Here is a 16881-nt window from a genome sequence, read left to right on the forward strand (position 1 = left end):
GTTGGCATCGAACGTGAAGAAGTAGATATACACAGCAGAGGGGTTCACAGGACTTCCTAGTCTAACAAATCTTGCATATGGTGTAGCCACCCCTGTATGTTGGGTGAACTCTCAATGGATGGAAATTTCCAGGTTGCGTACGAAGGATCAAGCTGACCCGCCCCCAGCCACATAGCTGCACATGCTCAGCCAACGCCAGGGTTATTACCAAGCTTTTGGTCCACAGCCTGCTTGTTAGGCATCATGTACTGTACCTACGTATGCATCAGCCATGGCTGAAAATGCTTTGGCGCCCCCCTCCGCGTTTTCGTTGTTCCATCTGGACAACGAGGCTCGCTTTTGACTTTTCAATTCAAGACCTCCGTCCATCCCAGGAGGTGCGTTTGTTTGATTCGGGATCCTCTACCTACCTCCGCAATAGAAGCAGTTGTCAGGCCGAAGATCCAAAGGTCTCTGGACACGCACGCCGAGCCAGGAGATCGCCGGCTCGATAACGAATATCGCCCTACAAGATCCGTACTCGCGCCCTCACCATGTCTGAGAACCAGACGACCGAGCATTCTGCTCAACCTGGTTCACAGACAGACGACTCGGGCTTGATCAAATATACAGTCGAGTATATGAGTCGTGTCTCGGAACAAACAGTCGCCAGCGAGGACTATAAAGGCGAAGCCAATGCTCTAGAGGAGCCCCCAGTAATGGAATATGTCGAGGTCCGGCTAACCAATGAGGCTATTGCCCCGGGTTCGGCAAATGGGGGAGCAGAGAAGAAGAAATACCATGAGCACAGCAAGGGTCATTCCTACATCAGGATTCTATCTCCGGCTGTGAATGAGGCTCTACGATGTGTGGTTGATTATTATCCGTCTGTACATCTGTCCGGCACGAACATCAAGGTCCTGGAGCCGTTTGAAATCTTGGTGTTTTACGAGCGGGAACTGACCGAGTACCGCAATCGCCTGGACAACGGTCCACCTGAAGAGGAATTGGGCCATTGCGCAAATCGCTACGCTAGCAAGCACATCGGTATCGTCCAGGACTTTGTCAGAAAACGAGTCCAGATAGATGTCGAAGCCGAGAGAGAGCGTCACTCGAGAGGATTCGCCACATTCGACATGCTCTGGCTTCTCTACAAACCCGGCTCGGACTGCTACTATGACGCGAGCGATATTGGCGAACACGAACCCTATGTGGTAAAGGACGTCAAACACTCCCTGGTCAACGGTGCTGCAAACTCGTACGAGTTAACGTGCTGGAACATTGACGGCACCTCGAGTTGGGTGGGAGCTTGCGAGGTCTCGAGTACCATCCAACGATTTGCTGGGGAGAAAGAGATTGTTTCGCTCTGTGCCTACCCATGCGAGTACCTGCGCTTCTCCAAGGACATCGCGGAGGGCGACCCCGAGAAAATCAAGGAGCACTTCACGAACCAAGGGAAGAAATGGTACGCACTCCGGCAGAAGAAGCATTGCTACGCCTTCGACGGGTTCACATATACCATCCCCAGGCGCATGGTAAGTATTGGGAATTCCTTCCAGCCGTCGAGGCAGCGGTCTGACAAATGCTTTCCCTGCCCAGTACACTGGCCTCGTCATGGTGGATCTCACGAACTATGCCTGGTGGATGAGTGGCGCTAAGACAGACGGATCCGGGTCATATGACCGAGTCACGTTGGAGGACGACGTAGCACACCCTTCGGCCCCGTTGAGGATTTGCTCCTGCAGTCGGTGCGAGAAGCTAATATACCAGCACGCGGTCAAGCCGAAATTTGCTGGCTACTCTTTGATCAACCCCCTGACTGTCGAGAGCCTGACCGACCACCAATACTTTCTGTGCGACCGCCTGGTCGAAGCCTTTGTGTTCAAGCTCAGGGCGTGGCGTAAGTATCAAGACCCGCCGTATCTTCGTTTTGCTTATAGCTTCCTTTCTGACATGTGGAAACGGGTGGAAGAACATCTCCATGTCTCCGGCTTTCGGGAGCCATCCTTCGACAAATCGCTCTTCGAGCACCTCGTCCTGAAGGACACCACGAAAGACATGATCAAAAGCCTAATCGAAGTCTATACTCGAGATAGTGACTTGCGGTCCGTCGTAGAGGAAAAACCGTTTATCAAGATCAGCGACGTTCACAAGGATGTCGGGACGGCACGAAAGGACAAGACGTGGTCTGCCGACTTCGTGCAGGGCAAAGGAGAGGGCCTGACAATTCTGCTTCACGGGAAGCCCGGCGTCGGCAAGACTTACACCGCAGGTCAGACATCACTGACTACCAGGCCGTACTCTGGCCCGATCCTACTAATAGCTCGAAACTGACATCCGACGCAGAATGCATTGCCGAGTACATGAAGCGCCCCTTACTTCCCCTGACGTGCTCGGATATCGGGGTTCAGCCCGACAAGATCGAAAACAGTCTCGTAAACTGGTTCAAGCTAGCCGAGAACTGGGGCGCCATCCTCCTCATCGACGAGGCGGACACGTACATGGAGGAGAGGCAGCCCCAGGACCTGACGCGCAACCACCTGGTGGCCGGGTTCCTGCGCGCGCTCGAGTACTTCAAGGGAATCATCTTCCTGACGACCAACCGCGTCGGCACCTTCGACGAGGCCTTCATCTCGCGCATCCACGTGCCCATCTACTACCCCCCGTTCCAGGACGAGGAGCGCATCAGGGTGTGGGACACCTTCTTCGAGAAGCTGGAGCAGGACCGCGAGACGACGATGCGCATCCTCCAGTCGACAAAGGACTACACGCAGTCCCAGGAGCTTCAGTCGCTGAACTGGAACGGCAGAGAGATCAGAAACGGTACGTAGGCTATCTATCCCGGGAAACCAATACCATAATGGCCCAGGCCCTGATTAGCTGACGTATTATTCCTCTTTCGAAAATTCTAGCTTTTCAAGTCGCTGTTGCTCTTGCGGAAGCTCAGGGTCACAAGGACAGCAACGGCCGCGTTCTCGTCAAGCCGGACCATATCAAGGCCACGGTGCACATGTCGAGGGACTTCAAGGACTACCTGGTCCATGTTCACCGGTACGGCCCGGACAAGAAGGCGGCGATCATGGGCACTAGGTTCGATGCGTACGGGAAGGCCGACAAGGGTAAGGAGCCCTCTGTGGAGAAATACTGAGTAACAACGACTCTGGTGGATGCGTTCCTGCCGCTACAGTGAGTGTGATCTCACTAGGTGTGTTAGGTATCTGCCTCGTACCTCTATCCTTCGTGCGGGTACACGACTGGATAATTTCTACAACGTGGACAGCCAAACTCCTCAGCTTCTCCCTTTTTGTGGGATCTCATTTATAGCTTCCCCAGTCCAAAGGCGGTTGAATCTAGTGCTCCTCGTCGCCTTCATTATAAACTCACGAGTGTAGGTCTATAGCCTGGATATTTAAAGGCAACCCACCCACACACTTCCTAGTCCTCGGGATTCCGAAGGGTGGTTTCCTCACTAGTTGACAAGCTGAAGCCTCAAAACACCTCCCCGAACGCGCACATATAAACGCTGCGAGGTCTCCCAAAACAAGACGCCCGATCATCAGAACCTCTAATTAGCCCTTGTACTGTACTACCCATAAACCCTTTCCAAAACTTGTGTCGACCGGCCATATTTCTTACCGGCTAAACCACTTCCGCTCCAGCCACCGCAGCGGGACATACAACCCCGCGCTCAGAACAAACGCCACCTCGAACCCGATATCGCCCGTCGTCCTGGCGATCGGCCCCGTCCACCACACCTGGTCCATGCATGGCACCACGAGCGCGAAGCTGAGGACCGCCGACGCGACTGCGGCGACGCCGACGGGCAGCAGGCGGGCGTCATCCCAGGCGGCGACCGCATACGCGGCGGCGTCCCCCCGCCGGAAGACAAAGTGCTCTGCGCCGAAGACGCCGACGAAGGCGGCCGACCAGTAGCCGATGAGCGACACGAGGTTCTCGAGATTGTCGAAGAAGTCGGCGGCGGCGCGGATGGCCACGGGGACGACGACGGCGGTGACGACGATGGAGAAGACGTAGCGGGGCACGCGCGCCAAGCCCGGCACGAGCGTCTGGAAGTTGAGCGTGATGGCGTACATGGTGCAGGCCACGTTGCCCAGGAGCGTCAGCGCCAGCACCACGACGGCGAACCGCCCGAAGCCGCCGGCCGGCTCGAGCATGGCAGCGAGCACGCCGCCCACCATGTTGGCGTCGTAGGCGTCGCTCCAGGCCGGCACCGAGGCCACGGCGCCGCCGATGGCGGCGCCCAGGGTCATGAGCAGGACGGTGGGGATCACGACGCCGAGGTAGCCGTAGGCGAAGATGCGGCGGGTCGGGGCCGACGGGTGGAAGTAGGTGGTGAAGTCGGAGGCCAGGCAGGCCCAGGGGATCATGTAGGAGGCGACGATCATGCCGAAGGAGAGCACGGCGGGGGCCGAGGCCGGGGCGGCGGGGACGGCCTGGTGCCGGAGCTGGGGCCCGCCGCAGCCTGTGGCGACGGCGAGCATGAGCAGGGACGGTGCCCAGGCGACGGTCTCGTACCAGTGCAGGACCTTGAAGCCGAAGAAGGAGATGGTCATGCCGCACAGGGCGACGATGACGATGCCCACGTCCGGGCTGACGCTGCCGTTTACGGCCGCGATGCACTGGCCCCCCACGACGCAGATGATGACGGTGAAGCCGGTCAGCGTCGCGAGGTTGCAGAGGACGGGGATGGAGACGAGATATCGCCTGCTGGGTGTCAGCCGAGGGGCACGGTGATGGGGACGGCGGTTGAGAGGGGAGGTCGCTCACCCGAAGCTATATCTCGCCTGTATCATCTGCCTCATGCCTGTCTTTGGCCCGAGGGTGCCAAGGTATGCAGGTGCAAGTGAGGAAAGGAGGGTGAAGAAGAGAATGACGAGTGACGCGTCCCGCAGGCTTAGGCCGTATACCAGTGTCCCAAGCATGCCAAATGTGACGCTGGCCATTGCTGTCAGTTACTGCCGTTGTAAGGGGGCGCAATACAAAAAAGACTCACGCGAGGATGTTGGTGTTCGCCGACAGCCATATCGTGAAGACATTGAAGAAGCGGGTAGAGGTGCGCTCCTCTGGAGGCACAGGGACGATACCACGACCCTCAACGCGACCCTTGGCGAGAATTCGATAGAAGAGATTGGTTGAGCTGGCGTCACTCGGCGGTCCCTTTTGTAACGTCTCTTCTAAGACGGGCACCTGCTTCTCAACATCCCCATCGGCAGGCCGCGGCCTTGTGGCCTCATCGGATGAAAAGTCTTCTACCATGGTCGAAAATTGGGGGTTGAGCCACTCCCTCGTCCACGGGCTGTTTAAACACTCTCAAATACCTCAGAGCTCGAGAGACCCGCTGGTCAGGTAATCGCCAAGGTGGTGCTTACTGAGAGAAGAAGAAAAAAATGAGCACGTACGTGGGGCCCGCCGAATTACAAGCGACGAAAATTTGATCGGGGAAAACTGGGGTACGTACCGGACCCGACGCCGCTGAGGTGCCCTTATTAAACCGGGTCGGGCCGGTGACCACCACCCCTTTTTGGCATGACGCTAGGTCGTCAATGACTGGCATTTTGCTCCGCTGTCGGACCGCTGACTCGCCGGACGCCAAGTAAAATCTTGCTCTAACATTGGCCTCAAGATCCCGCCCGGAAGGTGAAAAGGCCGAATTTGTCACTGTTTGCGTTAATCTCAGCCCAGCACTGTTGACCCGGTAATACCCGCGGACATGTATATTCTCGACGGTGATTTGACTAGGTGACCTTCCACTAATACGTGTCTCATTGCATTTGTCATAAATGCCCGGCCTCGCTCTGAACCATCTGCAACTTCTCCGGGCCCACAACAGTTGGACAGTTCGAAATAAAGGTGATCGAAGTGCATGGAGGTGAGAAGATATTGACCCCAGCGTCATATTGGCCTGGGGAGTCACAAACCTCTCAGTTGCTGTTAGGACGCCAGAGATTGAGTTTGGCGGTCAAACGAACTGAACTCGAGCAACTAGATCATCAGTAGCACGATTCACGTGCGGCCTGGCTTCAGTAATGATAGCCGTGGCCGATTCGTGCTATTGGGTATCCTCTATTTATCTATAGCTGCCACCGTAGTAGAGACCCAAGCACAGCCAACTCAAACCCCAGGACAGCATTTATATAGGTATCTGCTTCTAATTGATTTACGTAATATACGTTGGACGGGGTCCAAGCAATACTCAGTAAAAATACACAATCTGGCGTGATAATTACCCGCTGCCAGTTACCCAGAGACAGTGGGCAAACATAGGGACAGTAGGCGAAAAAAAGGGACAGTAGGTGGCAGTGGGCGAAAAAGGGGACAGTGGGAGAACAAATCTGGGGACAGTGGGAGAACAAATCTGGGGACAGTGGGAGAACAAATCTGGGGACAGCAGGAGAACAAAGTGACAGTGGTCGAATAATTCCAGGGCTGCTTCTATTGTTCGTACTATGGTAGAGTTGTCTCGTTTGACACAAAATGCTAGAATACCTACTACACTACGTCGTCTGCAGTCAGGATTCATGGATCGCTTCCAAGGGCCCCGCTAAATGGAATGGAACCTCGAAGTCGCTTCACCGGCCGCAGCCCCCAGAATGCCAAAACGGGAGGATGGATTAGGTAACATGGATGGCACCACCTATAACCCGGACACCAAGCTCGCCTCCATCCAGCCCGGTGGCCACTGGCAGACCGTCTACGACACGCTTGCTCCCCACGGTGTTGTTGTCACAGGTGGCCGCGCTGGCACCGTTGGCACTGGTGGGTTCATCACGGGAGGCGGCAACTCCTTCCACTCGGCCTCGCACGGCATGGCGTGCGACAACGTCGCCAACTTCGAGGTCGTCCTCGGTGACGGCAGTATCGTCAACGCCAACAGCACCCACAACGCCGATCTCTGGCAGGCCATGAAGGGCAGCTCGGCCAACCTCGGGCTCGTCACCCGCTTCGACATGTACGCCATCGACTTCCCCGACGCGCAGAACCCCCGTCATCTGGGGCGGCAACCTCATCTACGACCTGTCGGCCGGCCCCGCCGTCGTCGACGCCATGGTCGAGTTCGCCGACAACGTCCACAAGGACGAGAACAGCTCCTCCATCATCTACTGGGCATACATCCCCGCCATCGAGGACACCCTTGCCACAGTGGCGCCCCCGGCTTTTTGACCCTTACTACGCTGCGGGTAACATCGCTGCCGACACCACCAAGATTGACCTGATGTCCTCAGTTGCCAATAAGCTTGGCTCTGGCCAGCCGGCTGGTTTCCGGTATATCTTACCGTTTGCATACTAATTATTGTCTCCTCACCCCGCGACCCCCTGCTAATCCCCTGATATATAGCAACGTCTGGTTCACCGCATCATTCAAAAACAACTCCAACGTCATGAATTACGCCGTAGACAAATTCTACGCCCTCAACGCCGAGCTCGAGGACCTCCTCACGGCCGAGTCCGGCTTCAACACGCTCTGCATGTTCCAGCCCATCTCCAAGTCCATCGTGGACAAGGGCGTCCGCAACGGCGGCAACATCTTCGGGTTGGAGCGCTACACCTCGGGCGGCAGCAACGGCATGCTGTTCCTCGCCACGCTGGCCATCAGCGGCGCCGACCAGGAGGCCCTCGCCCTCCCGCTGATGCGCGACTACACCGCCGATGTCGAGGCCTTTGCGAGGGCGGAGGGCGTGTACTGGGACTGGAAGTTCCCAAACTACGCGCACAGCAACCAGGACCCCGTCGCTAGCTTTGGCGTCGAGAATGTCGCGAAGCTGAGGGCTGCGTCGGCCGCGTATGGCCCGCTGGGCGTGTTCCAGAGGCTCCGCACCACGGGCTTCCATATCCCCGAGTGAGGACGGGAAGGGATGGATGGTGCGCGTGGGATTGGGCCTGGGGCTGCTCTGGATAGACTTGTTTTTAGTTCCACCTCCCCCTTTTTTTATATCGTGTCCATTTTGGTTGATGTCTGCTGGTAGGAACGAATTGGCTTGGATAACGACATTGATGAGAAGAAAAAAAGGTTGTGGGTATGTCATGACTTCTAGACTGGACTAGACTTTTGATTTCCCTCACATAAACAATTAGTTGATAGAAAGAGTTAATATCATAACACTCGCCCTCGCCCAGTGTCTTCTCTTGTGAGAGCTAGTCTGTCTCCGTGTTCTTCCCTTGTTGCAATGGTGTACGAATAGGGAGAGTGACATCGGGCGCGATCTGGGTACACGCCCGTTGTCGACATGGGGCAGATGCACGCGAAGAAGCACTTTTGAATCTCCTTCTTGGCCAGCAGTCCTTTTGTCGTTCGGTCGTCAACAACGGGGAGGGTTCTTGAAACGGATGGTTTCCGGTGTGCCTAGGGTGGGGGTGGGTTGAGAAGTGGTACTAACGGGGCCTTGTTGCGCTTTAGCTCTTTCGCTGCGTCCCGACGCGAAGTGTGTTTGCCGAGGTCATTAGGGCCCCCACCGAGATGACAAGTGCGGTGAGGGATCGTCCCCTTGCTACTACGCAGTACTGTAGTCCCGGAATGCGCGCTCGGGAGTTGTCTTTGGTTGCGGGCTCCGCGGAAGGAGGCTAATTAGCGGGGAGGAAGAGCCTAAGACGCCATACTAGGCTCTAGCTTAGAAGGATTTACAGAAAATGGAAGCCAAGCATTCCAATGACTACCCCTGAGAGTCGAATGATTTCTGCATGAGTGGGCATATACAGACATGGTTACCCCAAGTGATCCTGACAACAACATCCATAGGTAGTCTTCACCACATCTGTGGGTTCACGTGACCCATCGGGTATGGTGGAACTTCAACTCCGTGTTCGGAAAGGGGATACATCCTAGTCAACTAGGTATGGAACTTCTTTCGCCATTGATTGTCGTCTCCTCCACAAGGTGGCTCCACCTGTCATGACCGGGATCCTTCCCGTGATGGGTTGGGGAATGAGCAGCCCTTGTCGTGCATGTTGTTCATCTCACTCTTCAGTTGGTCAAATGACTGAGGTGACACAGGCTTGACAGGGTCTGACCAGGCACGGGCCACCCCCGATCGACGAAAGAACCCGGAAATATGAATCCTTCGTTCCACCATCAAGGGGCTGCAACCGTGCTTCTTCAGAGGCAATATCAAGGGCCATATCCCGAATGGAGAGACGCTCTGGATCCGGCGGCGTTATTAAGATCTTGGATGCCGGCATCCAATTCCCTGCTTTGGCTGGCAGTAATTTCTTCCAATTTCCAATGTGGCACACCGTAGAAGCTCCGTTGTTTGATGCCTCGTCGTCGTTGGCTGCGGCAACTTAGATCTTCAAATCAGCCGAATCTCCTGTTTGAGATATAGGGCAACCACAAATAGCATCCTTTCATAGCCCGTGGTCAGATATGATCGCCTCAGCCCCAAGTTGCACAAAGCAAGCCCGTGCCAGTCCCAAAAGTAAAGATCATCTGGCATATCCGGGCTGGCTCGCGATCTGAAACCCACGACGTTTGATCTCCCATTGCAGTCTGCTGCCTGGCATCCAATGATAGCGCCAACCATTGGACACCGCATTAACTGGACAACGTTGGACAGGTCGCACAGCCGGGTGCCCCATGCTTGATTAAACTCACGACGGCCAGAAGCGCGGAGGGCTTCATCCCAACTTTCTTTCATTCTTGTGTTATTCACGTCCGCCAATTTCTTCGTCACGCCGGCTTGTCTTTTTTTTTTTTTTTGACTCTCGCCGGTCCTTTTTTTTCGTTCTACCCTTTCTCAACTGTCGCTTCGATTCTCTTGCCACCGTGTTGAACATGATTTGCAATCTCCTCTTTTCTTTGGTTCTGGTGTCGCTGGCGAGCGCAAGAGTGCAGTTCTTGGTAAGTTGACACCCCAAACCGTTTACCCGGTTGTATAAAGGACACCTTCTAACTGTTGCAGGGAGTGAGCATTGCGGGAGGAGACTTTGGATGCGAGATTGATGTGAGCATGCCCTCGACGGGACCGGGGAGGAAATGGTTGGATACCGTTCCCCTGCTAATACCTTCGATTCTGAAAGGGATCCTGCCCTACTGGCTCAACTCAGCTTCCTCTGAGCAGTCTGGGTGGGGGCGATGGGGAAGGCCAGATGAAACATTTTGTCCAGGATGACAACATGAACATGTTCCGCCTGCGTTCGTAACCCCTGGCCCCCGAGCTAGACCATCCAATGCTGACACACTGCCCAGCCATATCATGGCAGTTCCTGGTCAACAACAAGCTTGGCGCCGACCTCGACGCCGGCAACATGGGCAAGTACGACCAGCTCGTGCAGGCCTGCCTCGCCACAGGCGCGCACTGCATGATCGACATCCACAACTTCGCCCGCTGGGACGGCAGCATCATCGGGCAAGGCGGCCCGACAGACGAGCAATTCGCCCGCCTCTGGTCGCAGCTGGCGACGCGGTACGCCTCCTCGGACCGCGTCGTCTTCGAGCTGATGAACGAGCCGCACGACCTCGACGTGGCCATCTGGGCCCGCACCTGCCAGGCCGCCGTGACGGCGATCCGCGCCGCCGGCGCCACCGCCCAGATGATCCTCCTGCCTGGCAGCAACTTCGACAGCGCCGCGACGCTGACCGACCCGGTCGAGGGCGGCGCCGCGGCGCTGATGGCCGTCACGAACCCGGACGGCGGCACCGACGGCCTGCTGCTCGACATCCACAAGTACCTGGACGTCGACAACTCGGGCACCCACGCCGAGTGCGTCACCGACAACGTGGCCGCGCTCGCAGGCGTCGCCGACTTCCTGCGCCGGGCGGGCCGCAAGGGCCTGGTGAGCGAGACGGGGGCGTCGTCGGACGCGACGTGCGTCAAGGCGTTCTGCGCGCAGAACGCCTTCGTCAACGCCAACTCGGACGTCTTCGTCGGGCTCGTGGCCTGGGCGGCGGGGGGGTTTGACGGCTCGTACCTGCTCAGCCTGACGCCGAGCAGGGGCCAGGGCGGCGGGTTCGTCGACAACCAGCTGGCGGCACAGTGCGTGGTCAAGACGTGGCTGGACTCGAACGAGACGGTGTCGGTGCCGGTGCCAGTGCCGACGGCGACGACGGCGAGGGGGACGGGGACGAAGACGGGAACGAGGACGGCGACGGGGACGAGGAGGGTGACTATGACGGAGGCGCCGACGGGCTCGACGGTCATGATTGTTACCATGACAGGTACGGCGCTGAACGACGAGCCCACCACGCTGTTGATGGATCCGGGTGCTCCGACTTTGCCCCTGGACTCATCACCACCGGCTCCAGGGCTGACGACTTCAATAGGGACTGGTGCATCGCCAAGTGAAACGGTGGTAGCAAACTGGGTAGGGCGCATGCAGGTGCCGGGGGCATTGTTGGTGTTTGTTTTACTAGGCATGGCTGCTTTGGCCTAGGAGTTGTCAGTGAGACGAAATGATACCCTTGCATTGTTTGACAGTGGTTAAGCCCCATGGTGCAAGCGAAGTGTCCGGTTGAGAAGAGAGTAGCAGCGGTAGACGAAGGAGGGAAGGAAGGAGAAGCTGTCTTGATATTAGAAGGGTGGTCCTGTGAGTCGACCCTGCTACGACTATTATTTATTAAAATGCTTTCGTCAGAAGCACATGTCAGGCGTCAACGTTGCGACAGTGAAAATAAATCATGTAATTGAGCACAGATAACACAGATGAGGCAAAAGACCTGAAAGGAAATTAGTCCAGGATTATCGAAATTGTGATGTTGAGGAACTTGATCCTGGGATCAATTAAGCTATGGTTGAAAGGTGATGAACCAGGGGGATTGCTTGATGTTTCCAAAAGAGTGCCCAGGTTAGTTGCAGAGAAGCCAAAATTTAGACAGTAAAATCCTAGAGATAGATTCAGAATCTAGTCTCGATAAAGTGGCTTACGTGCTGGTGTTGTTTTCATATCCCCGTTTTCATAATATTTAACTTGATGGCGGATATTGTATACTTTTGGGGTGGAAGGGAGTGTCACGGCCTCTTCCTAGTTCGCTATTACTGTCCATACAACAAGCCAACGGAGCCCTCATTCATATAAGTAGGTACGTTGGCTTGCAATAGATAACATGCTTTTATGAGTCGAACACGTGGGTGGCACCCTAATAGACCCCAGGGCATCGATGATGACGCCGTGACCGGTAGTATGGTGGATCTTCATCAGGACGCCTCTTTACATTCATGGAGAACCTAGGCAACTAAAGTTCCGACAACAGAGACGGCGAGACGGTGCGATCACTTGCACAGCGGGATGCCGAGTTCGTAGCCGTCTTTCAAGGTGGGGGGGCATACAACAGACGACTGTCCATCGAAGTAGAATTATTCGTCCGCCCGCCACCTCACCGTCCAAGATTCCCAACCACGCTCCCCACCATGACGGCAACCTCCCTATCCCACGCCCCAGCCTTGTCCGCCGCCCCATCGCCGATTCTCCCCTTCCCCTTCGCGCCGACAGCGACCGAGCTCGGCAGATGACTGCCCCTCGCCACACACTCCCGGATCGCCTCCCCGATGCCGCTCTTGTTCGCCCTCAGCGCCCTCGCCGAGGCCCCGCCCCGGCCGACAATCTCCTGCACCCTCGGGGCCAGGCTGCCGGCCAGGGTCCGCCAGAAGTACGAAGCCAGGGACCCCGTCTCGAGGTACGCCAGCAGCGGCTGCAGCAGGTTGTTGTCCCCCTTATCCGGCAGCAGCAGGTGCGCCGGCGGCCGGGCACCCTCCAGCACGGCCTCGAGGGCGACGACGTTCTGGCAGCGGGCGGCGACCTCGGCGAGGGCGCGGTCGAGGGCGGGTAGTGCGGCGAGGGCGCGTGCGAGGCTGGCAATGCTGCTCTGCAGGGCGGTGCGCAGGTACAACTCCAGGGCGTGTAGCATGAGGGTCGGCGACCACCGGGTGCGGGGTTCGCTCTTCCCCGCGGCGGGGTTGGGGCCGGCGGGCGAGAGCATATAGAGCGCGTGCAGGGCTGAGACTGTGCGGGCGCGCGTCTCATCCGCCTGTGAGAAGGTGGCGGCGGCCCCCGACGCCGTGCCGATGGAGAACTCGCGCACGATGCGCTCGGCGCCCTCGCGGACGGACCGCTCCGTTGGCTCCACGTAGCCGGATTGTAGGGTGCGAACGGCGGCGATGCGGTCGAGCCCAAAGCCCTCGGCGCCGGGGACGGTGGCGTTGGAAAGCATCTCACGGAGGGACAGGAGGGTGTCGGCGCACCTGACGAGGGCGCGGTGGTTCACTCGCCTGGGGACGCCGCTGGGGGTCGCTGATGTGGATGACAGCGCTGACGGGGACCCGATCAGCTCGGCATGCTGAATCTCCAGCTGGCGGCCTAGCTGGAGGCACCGCCCAACGGCCCTCCCGAGCCTCAGCGTCTCCCACAGGCGTGAAGCCACCTGGCGGACTTGCTCGGCTTCGGCATGTTTCTGTATTACCTCCCCCTCGAGCTGCTTGTAGCTGTCGTTCAGAGCCTTGATCTGGCCATCGAGTTCACCCACTATCCTCGTGCTCGAGTCTGTCTGTTCCTTGGTGTGTGTGAGGAGAGGTACGGCCGAGCGCGTGGTGAGGAGGTCAATGTGCGAGTCGATTTCCTGGATGTCGAAAAGTACCCTGGACAGGGGTGTTGAAAGGTCTAGCGGGGCATCGTTTGGGTTGTTGGTGGAAAGAACGAGGGTATTCGCGAAGGATGAGGCGCTGAAATCCGGCGACAAAAAGGTCTCGTAGTCGATATACGACGGTTCATCGTCCTCCTTGGGGGTCGACATGTTGTGGGGGATTGAGCTGGAAGCTAAAAGTGGATTGCAGTTCGAGGTCGGCAGTAATACCCGGAAGCCACATTTTCGGCCCGTGCGTTGACGCGCCTCCCGTTGTGCAGGGGTCCCCCGCTCTATGGGTGTGGCTTCCGATGCAGCCGGGTGAGGCATTACATCAGAGGAAGCTGCGAATGTGCGGATGTATGTTCATGTTTGATGCGGCATGCAGGCTGAAGCGCCAATCTGTCAGGTCTATGCTATCTCATCTGGTCATTCATCTGTCTCTAGAGATAATAATCCGTAATCAAGAGAATAAAAACACTATTAGGGATTCAAGTGAGCCAACATTCCGGGAACTTCCCCAGCCACCAATTGGTATTCCCGAGCCCGTAATCCGTGTTTGCATATTCTTTGGTTCCCCACGCTGAGCGATAAAAAATTTACGAATCAGCCCGGGACTTCCGCCTCCCCACCCAGCCGGATTCGCCTCGCGCGAGGATCTTATATCAATCATATCAATTCAAGTTTGGTAGGCCCAACCTTGGCTTCCCTCGCAACCACTTTATTGCGCAAACCCAATTCCTCTTGCAGGGCGCATTCTAAAGTTTCCCCGCGACCTCACGCTTTCGTCGCGAACCCGGGATGTCCTAGGATCTACCCGACATCCGCGTCTTGTCGCCCTTCCCCCATCAAACCTCGCAAAGATGCTCTTCGACGCTCGCGGACTCATCGCCTTCCCCGGCGGCGACAACAGCAGCGACACGGTCATCGGCGGCGTACACTTCAACTTGACGAGCCTCGACCACTGGAACTACACGCTCTACTCCAACGGCACCCTGTCCAACGGCTCGAAGTGCATCCTCACCTTCAGCCCCTACACGCCGACCTTCCTGTTCTCGAACGGCACTTTCCTCAATGTTACGTCGTGCTACAAGCCGGTCAATCCCATCGGCACGCGCGCCGGCGTCGGCGTCGGCTTCGCCGTGGCCTTTGGCCTGGCCCTGATCCTGACCCTCGTCAACCTCGCGAAGCACGGGAAGCGGTACCTGCCCGCCGAGAAGCGCTTCCACCCACTCGGCCGCCGCTGGCAATGGTACTGGGCCATCTTCGTGTCGGCGACGGCCTTCATCAGCCTCATCACCAACGTCGACGTCGACAGATACTACCTGCCCGAGATTCCCATCGTGCTCAACGTCTTCTTCTGGTATCTCATGCAGCAGGGCGCCATGGCCGTCGTGTGGGAGGCCGTCCGGCACTGGGGGAGTTGGATGGAGAGGCAGATCGTCGACCCGAACCCGTTCGAGCTCAAGCAGGATGACAAGCGCTCTCGCTTCGAGTTCTACATACCGCTGTTCTTCTACTTCTGGCTGTGGCTGGTATGCGATTCCCCCCTCTTGGCCCCGACCTACCTCAATTAGACAGTAAAGTAGTATCACTGCTAACCAGAAGCCTTTCTCTCGCTTTAGAACTTCTTCCTCATCATCCCCCGCAGCTGGACAAAGATCGAGCACCAGCGCTACCCGGAGCAGATCCTCGACGTGGCCAAACCAGCCGCCACCGACGGGCGCTTCAAGGCCGCGGCCTTCTGCCTCGTCGTCTGCTGGCTCACCATCGCCGCCTCCCTCCGCCACAGCATCAAGCACTACCGCCCGCGCAACCGCGGCTTCCTCAACCGCCTCGCCGGCCTGGCCCGCTACACCCCTCCCCGCTTCCTCATCCTCCTCCCGCTCGCCCTCTGCGTCGCCGCCTACCAGGTCATAACCTCCTTCTCCTTCCCCAACAGCCCCCTCAACATCAGGCCCAACCTCGCCGCCATGTACGCGGGCGGCTACGCGCCCGCCCTGCTCATCATCCTCGCCAACGGCGTCTGGGGCTTCGTCTCCCCCAACGAGGACCGCGAGCTGGCCCGCCAGCGCCGCGCCCGCGGCGCCGAGCTCGACGCCGAGCTGGGCGTCGTCCACAAGCCCGCCTGGTGGCGCCGCCTCAACCCGGACTTCGTCGCCGCCAACGACTCGGGCGTCGGCATGCGCGACCGCATCGCCCGCAACGTCCGCGAGCTTGGCGGCGGCCGCGCCACCGCCCGGAACATCGACAGGCGCGTCCAGCTGGGCGCCTCGCTGAACTCGGCCGATCTACTTCGGCAGGAACAAGGCGGCGGCGATGCGGTCGAGATGTCTAGCCTCCGCCGCACCGGCTCGGTCCGCTCCACCGTCGGCACGCCCGCCGCCGACCTGTACGGCGGCAAGTCGGACCGCCGCCGGACGGAGCGCACGATGCAGCTCGCGGCGGGCCTGCTCTTCCCCGACGCCGAGGGGCCGCCGCCGTACCGCAGCGGGCCGCCGTCGGTGACGGAGGGCGGCGGCGACGGCATCGGCAGGGGCAGGGCTGGGCCCGAGTCCGCGGCCGGGGGTCAGAGGCCGTCGACGCCCGGGCGGAGCAATAGTACTGGGACGACCAACTCGATCACGGCTGCGCCGCAGCAGGTGAGGAGCATGTTGGACATTTGAGGAGGTTAGGTCGGGGTGGGGAGTGTTTTTTTGCTCTTTTTGGAGGGCGCGATATATGCTGCTTGGAGACTCAGGGATATGGTACGGGGCCAGCCAACCCTCATCACCATCCTGCTTCAAGATAAGTATGCTACACGGGACGGGACGGGGTTCAGGGCTCATTCATTCATTCACTTTGGAAATATCGGATCGGTGTACATAGCGGCGTTTGGCGGAGCGCCGGTTGGTTGGGGTGTGTGGCAAGGCGAAAAAGGGCAAGTACGTACGCACGGGTGGGTGGGCGTTTCGTGAGAATTCCATGTGTATATAGATAGGTATTCATGTATAGACACCACTGCATAAGAAATACGATGAATTGTCGTCTAATGTCTCGTGTCTCGACTTATTGTCGAACCAAGCTGATCCCAGCCCCGGCCAACGGAGGCCAAGCACGCGCCGAAGCGAATGCAGGGGAACCAGTTCCCACAGGGTATAAAAGCCAAGGCAGTCCCGTCCACCCCAACGAACGAACGAACGAACCAACCAACCAACCAACCAACCAACCAACCAACCGACCGACCCGACCGACCGACCATCCATGCTAATCAGATATCCTCCCTTCCAAGCCCCCAGCATGGTCATTTCGTATCACATCTGCGCCATTAAGTCGTTCCCGACGGGGTTATCTCT

At 57.9% G+C, this 16881-nt stretch overlaps 6 protein-coding genes across 6 annotated transcripts; 4 read left to right on the forward strand and 2 right to left on the reverse strand.

The window, feature by feature from the left end:
- Positions 1 to 438: 438 nt before the first annotated feature.
- QBC33DRAFT_106234 (uncharacterized protein) lies at positions 439 to 3369 on the forward strand. The gene is made up of 5 exons (XM_060421882.1): positions 439 to 1514; positions 1579 to 1879; positions 1952 to 2251; positions 2326 to 2802; positions 2892 to 3369. The coding sequence occupies exons 1-5, from the start codon at positions 534 to 536 to the stop codon at positions 3125 to 3127; spliced, it is 2295 nt and encodes a 764-aa protein (XP_060282857.1). The 5' UTR covers positions 439 to 533; the 3' UTR covers positions 3128 to 3369.
- On the reverse strand, positions 3251 to 5406 carry QBC33DRAFT_611813 (NCS1 nucleoside transporter). The gene is made up of 3 exons (XM_060432463.1): positions 4994 to 5406; positions 4768 to 4935; positions 3251 to 4704 (listed from the first exon to the last, which is right to left on the reverse strand). Exons 1-3 carry the CDS (start codon positions 5254 to 5256, stop codon positions 3612 to 3614), a joined length of 1524 nt encoding a protein of 507 aa, XP_060282858.1. The 5' UTR covers positions 5257 to 5406; the 3' UTR covers positions 3251 to 3611.
- A 1214-nt stretch (positions 5407 to 6620) lies between these two features.
- Positions 6621 to 7841, forward strand: QBC33DRAFT_559957 (uncharacterized protein; the record flags this gene model as incomplete). The annotated part of the gene is made up of 4 exons (XM_060430016.1): positions 6621 to 6949; positions 6978 to 7140; positions 7205 to 7263; positions 7337 to 7841. The coding sequence occupies 4 exons, from the start codon at positions 6621 to 6623 to the stop codon at positions 7839 to 7841; spliced, it is 1056 nt and encodes a 351-aa protein (XP_060282859.1).
- A 1682-nt stretch (positions 7842 to 9523) lies between these two features.
- QBC33DRAFT_588891 (glycoside hydrolase family 5 protein) lies at positions 9524 to 11654 on the forward strand. Its single transcript, XM_060431566.1, has 4 exons — positions 9524 to 9832; positions 9894 to 9935; positions 10012 to 10126; positions 10181 to 11654. Exons 1-4 carry the CDS (start codon positions 9767 to 9769, stop codon positions 11362 to 11364), a joined length of 1407 nt encoding a protein of 468 aa, XP_060282860.1. The 5' UTR covers positions 9524 to 9766; the 3' UTR covers positions 11365 to 11654.
- Positions 11655 to 12304: 650 nt separating this feature from the next.
- On the reverse strand, positions 12305 to 13717 carry QBC33DRAFT_559959 (Golgi transport complex subunit 5-domain-containing protein; the record flags this gene model as incomplete). Its single annotated transcript, XM_060430017.1, has 1 exon — positions 12305 to 13717. One exon carries the CDS (start codon positions 13715 to 13717, stop codon positions 12305 to 12307), a length of 1413 nt encoding a protein of 470 aa, XP_060282861.1.
- Positions 13718 to 14181: 464 nt separating this feature from the next.
- On the forward strand, positions 14182 to 16371 carry QBC33DRAFT_106296 (uncharacterized protein). The gene is made up of 2 exons (XM_060421883.1): positions 14182 to 15081; positions 15172 to 16371. Exons 1-2 carry the CDS (start codon positions 14410 to 14412, stop codon positions 16210 to 16212), a joined length of 1713 nt encoding a protein of 570 aa, XP_060282862.1. The 5' UTR covers positions 14182 to 14409; the 3' UTR covers positions 16213 to 16371.
- Positions 16372 to 16881: the final 510 nt, after the last annotated feature.

Source organism: Phialemonium atrogriseum (assembly GCF_030411735.1).
Source record: "Phialemonium atrogriseum strain 8032-3 unplaced genomic scaffold QBC33scaffold_15, whole genome shotgun sequence".
In the NCBI taxonomy this organism is placed as follows: domain Eukaryota; kingdom Fungi; phylum Ascomycota; class Sordariomycetes; order Cephalothecales; family Cephalothecaceae; genus Phialemonium; species Phialemonium atrogriseum.

Excerpts from the sequence above, each read along its gene's own strand:
- QBC33DRAFT_588891 (XM_060431566.1), top strand. The coding sequence starts at position 9,767 with ATGATTTGCAATCTCCTCTTTTCTTTGGTTCTGGTGTCGCTGGCGAGC. Across the intron at positions 9,833-9,893 it reads GCGCAAGAGTGCAGTTCTTG|GGAGTGAGCATTGCGGGAGG; the intron begins GTAAGTTGACAC and ends TAACTGTTGCAG. Across the intron at positions 9,936-10,011 it reads ACTTTGGATGCGAGATTGAT|GGATCCTGCCCTACTGGCTC; the intron begins GTGAGCATGCCC and ends CGATTCTGAAAG.
- QBC33DRAFT_611813 (XM_060432463.1), bottom strand. The coding sequence starts at position 5,256 with ATGGTAGAAGACTTTTCATCCGATGAGGCCACAAGGCCGCGGCCTGCC. Across the intron at positions 4,936-4,993 it reads GCGAACACCAACATCCTCGC|CGTCACATTTGGCATGCTTG; the intron begins GTGAGTCTTTTT and ends AGCAATGGCCAG. Across the intron at positions 4,705-4,767 it reads CAGGCGAGATATAGCTTCGG|GCGATATCTCGTCTCCATCC; the intron begins GTGAGCGACCTC and ends GACACCCAGCAG.
- QBC33DRAFT_106296 (XM_060421883.1), top strand. The coding sequence starts at position 14,410 with ATGCTCTTCGACGCTCGCGGACTCATCGCCTTCCCCGGCGGCGACAAC. Across the intron at positions 15,082-15,171 it reads TCTACTTCTGGCTGTGGCTG|AACTTCTTCCTCATCATCCC; the intron begins GTATGCGATTCC and ends CTCTCGCTTTAG.
- QBC33DRAFT_106234 (XM_060421882.1), top strand. The coding sequence starts at position 534 with ATGTCTGAGAACCAGACGACCGAGCATTCTGCTCAACCTGGTTCACAG. Across the intron at positions 1,515-1,578 it reads ATACCATCCCCAGGCGCATG|TACACTGGCCTCGTCATGGT; the intron begins GTAAGTATTGGG and ends TTCCCTGCCCAG. Across the intron at positions 2,803-2,891 it reads CGGCAGAGAGATCAGAAACG|CTTTTCAAGTCGCTGTTGCT; the intron begins GTACGTAGGCTA and ends CGAAAATTCTAG.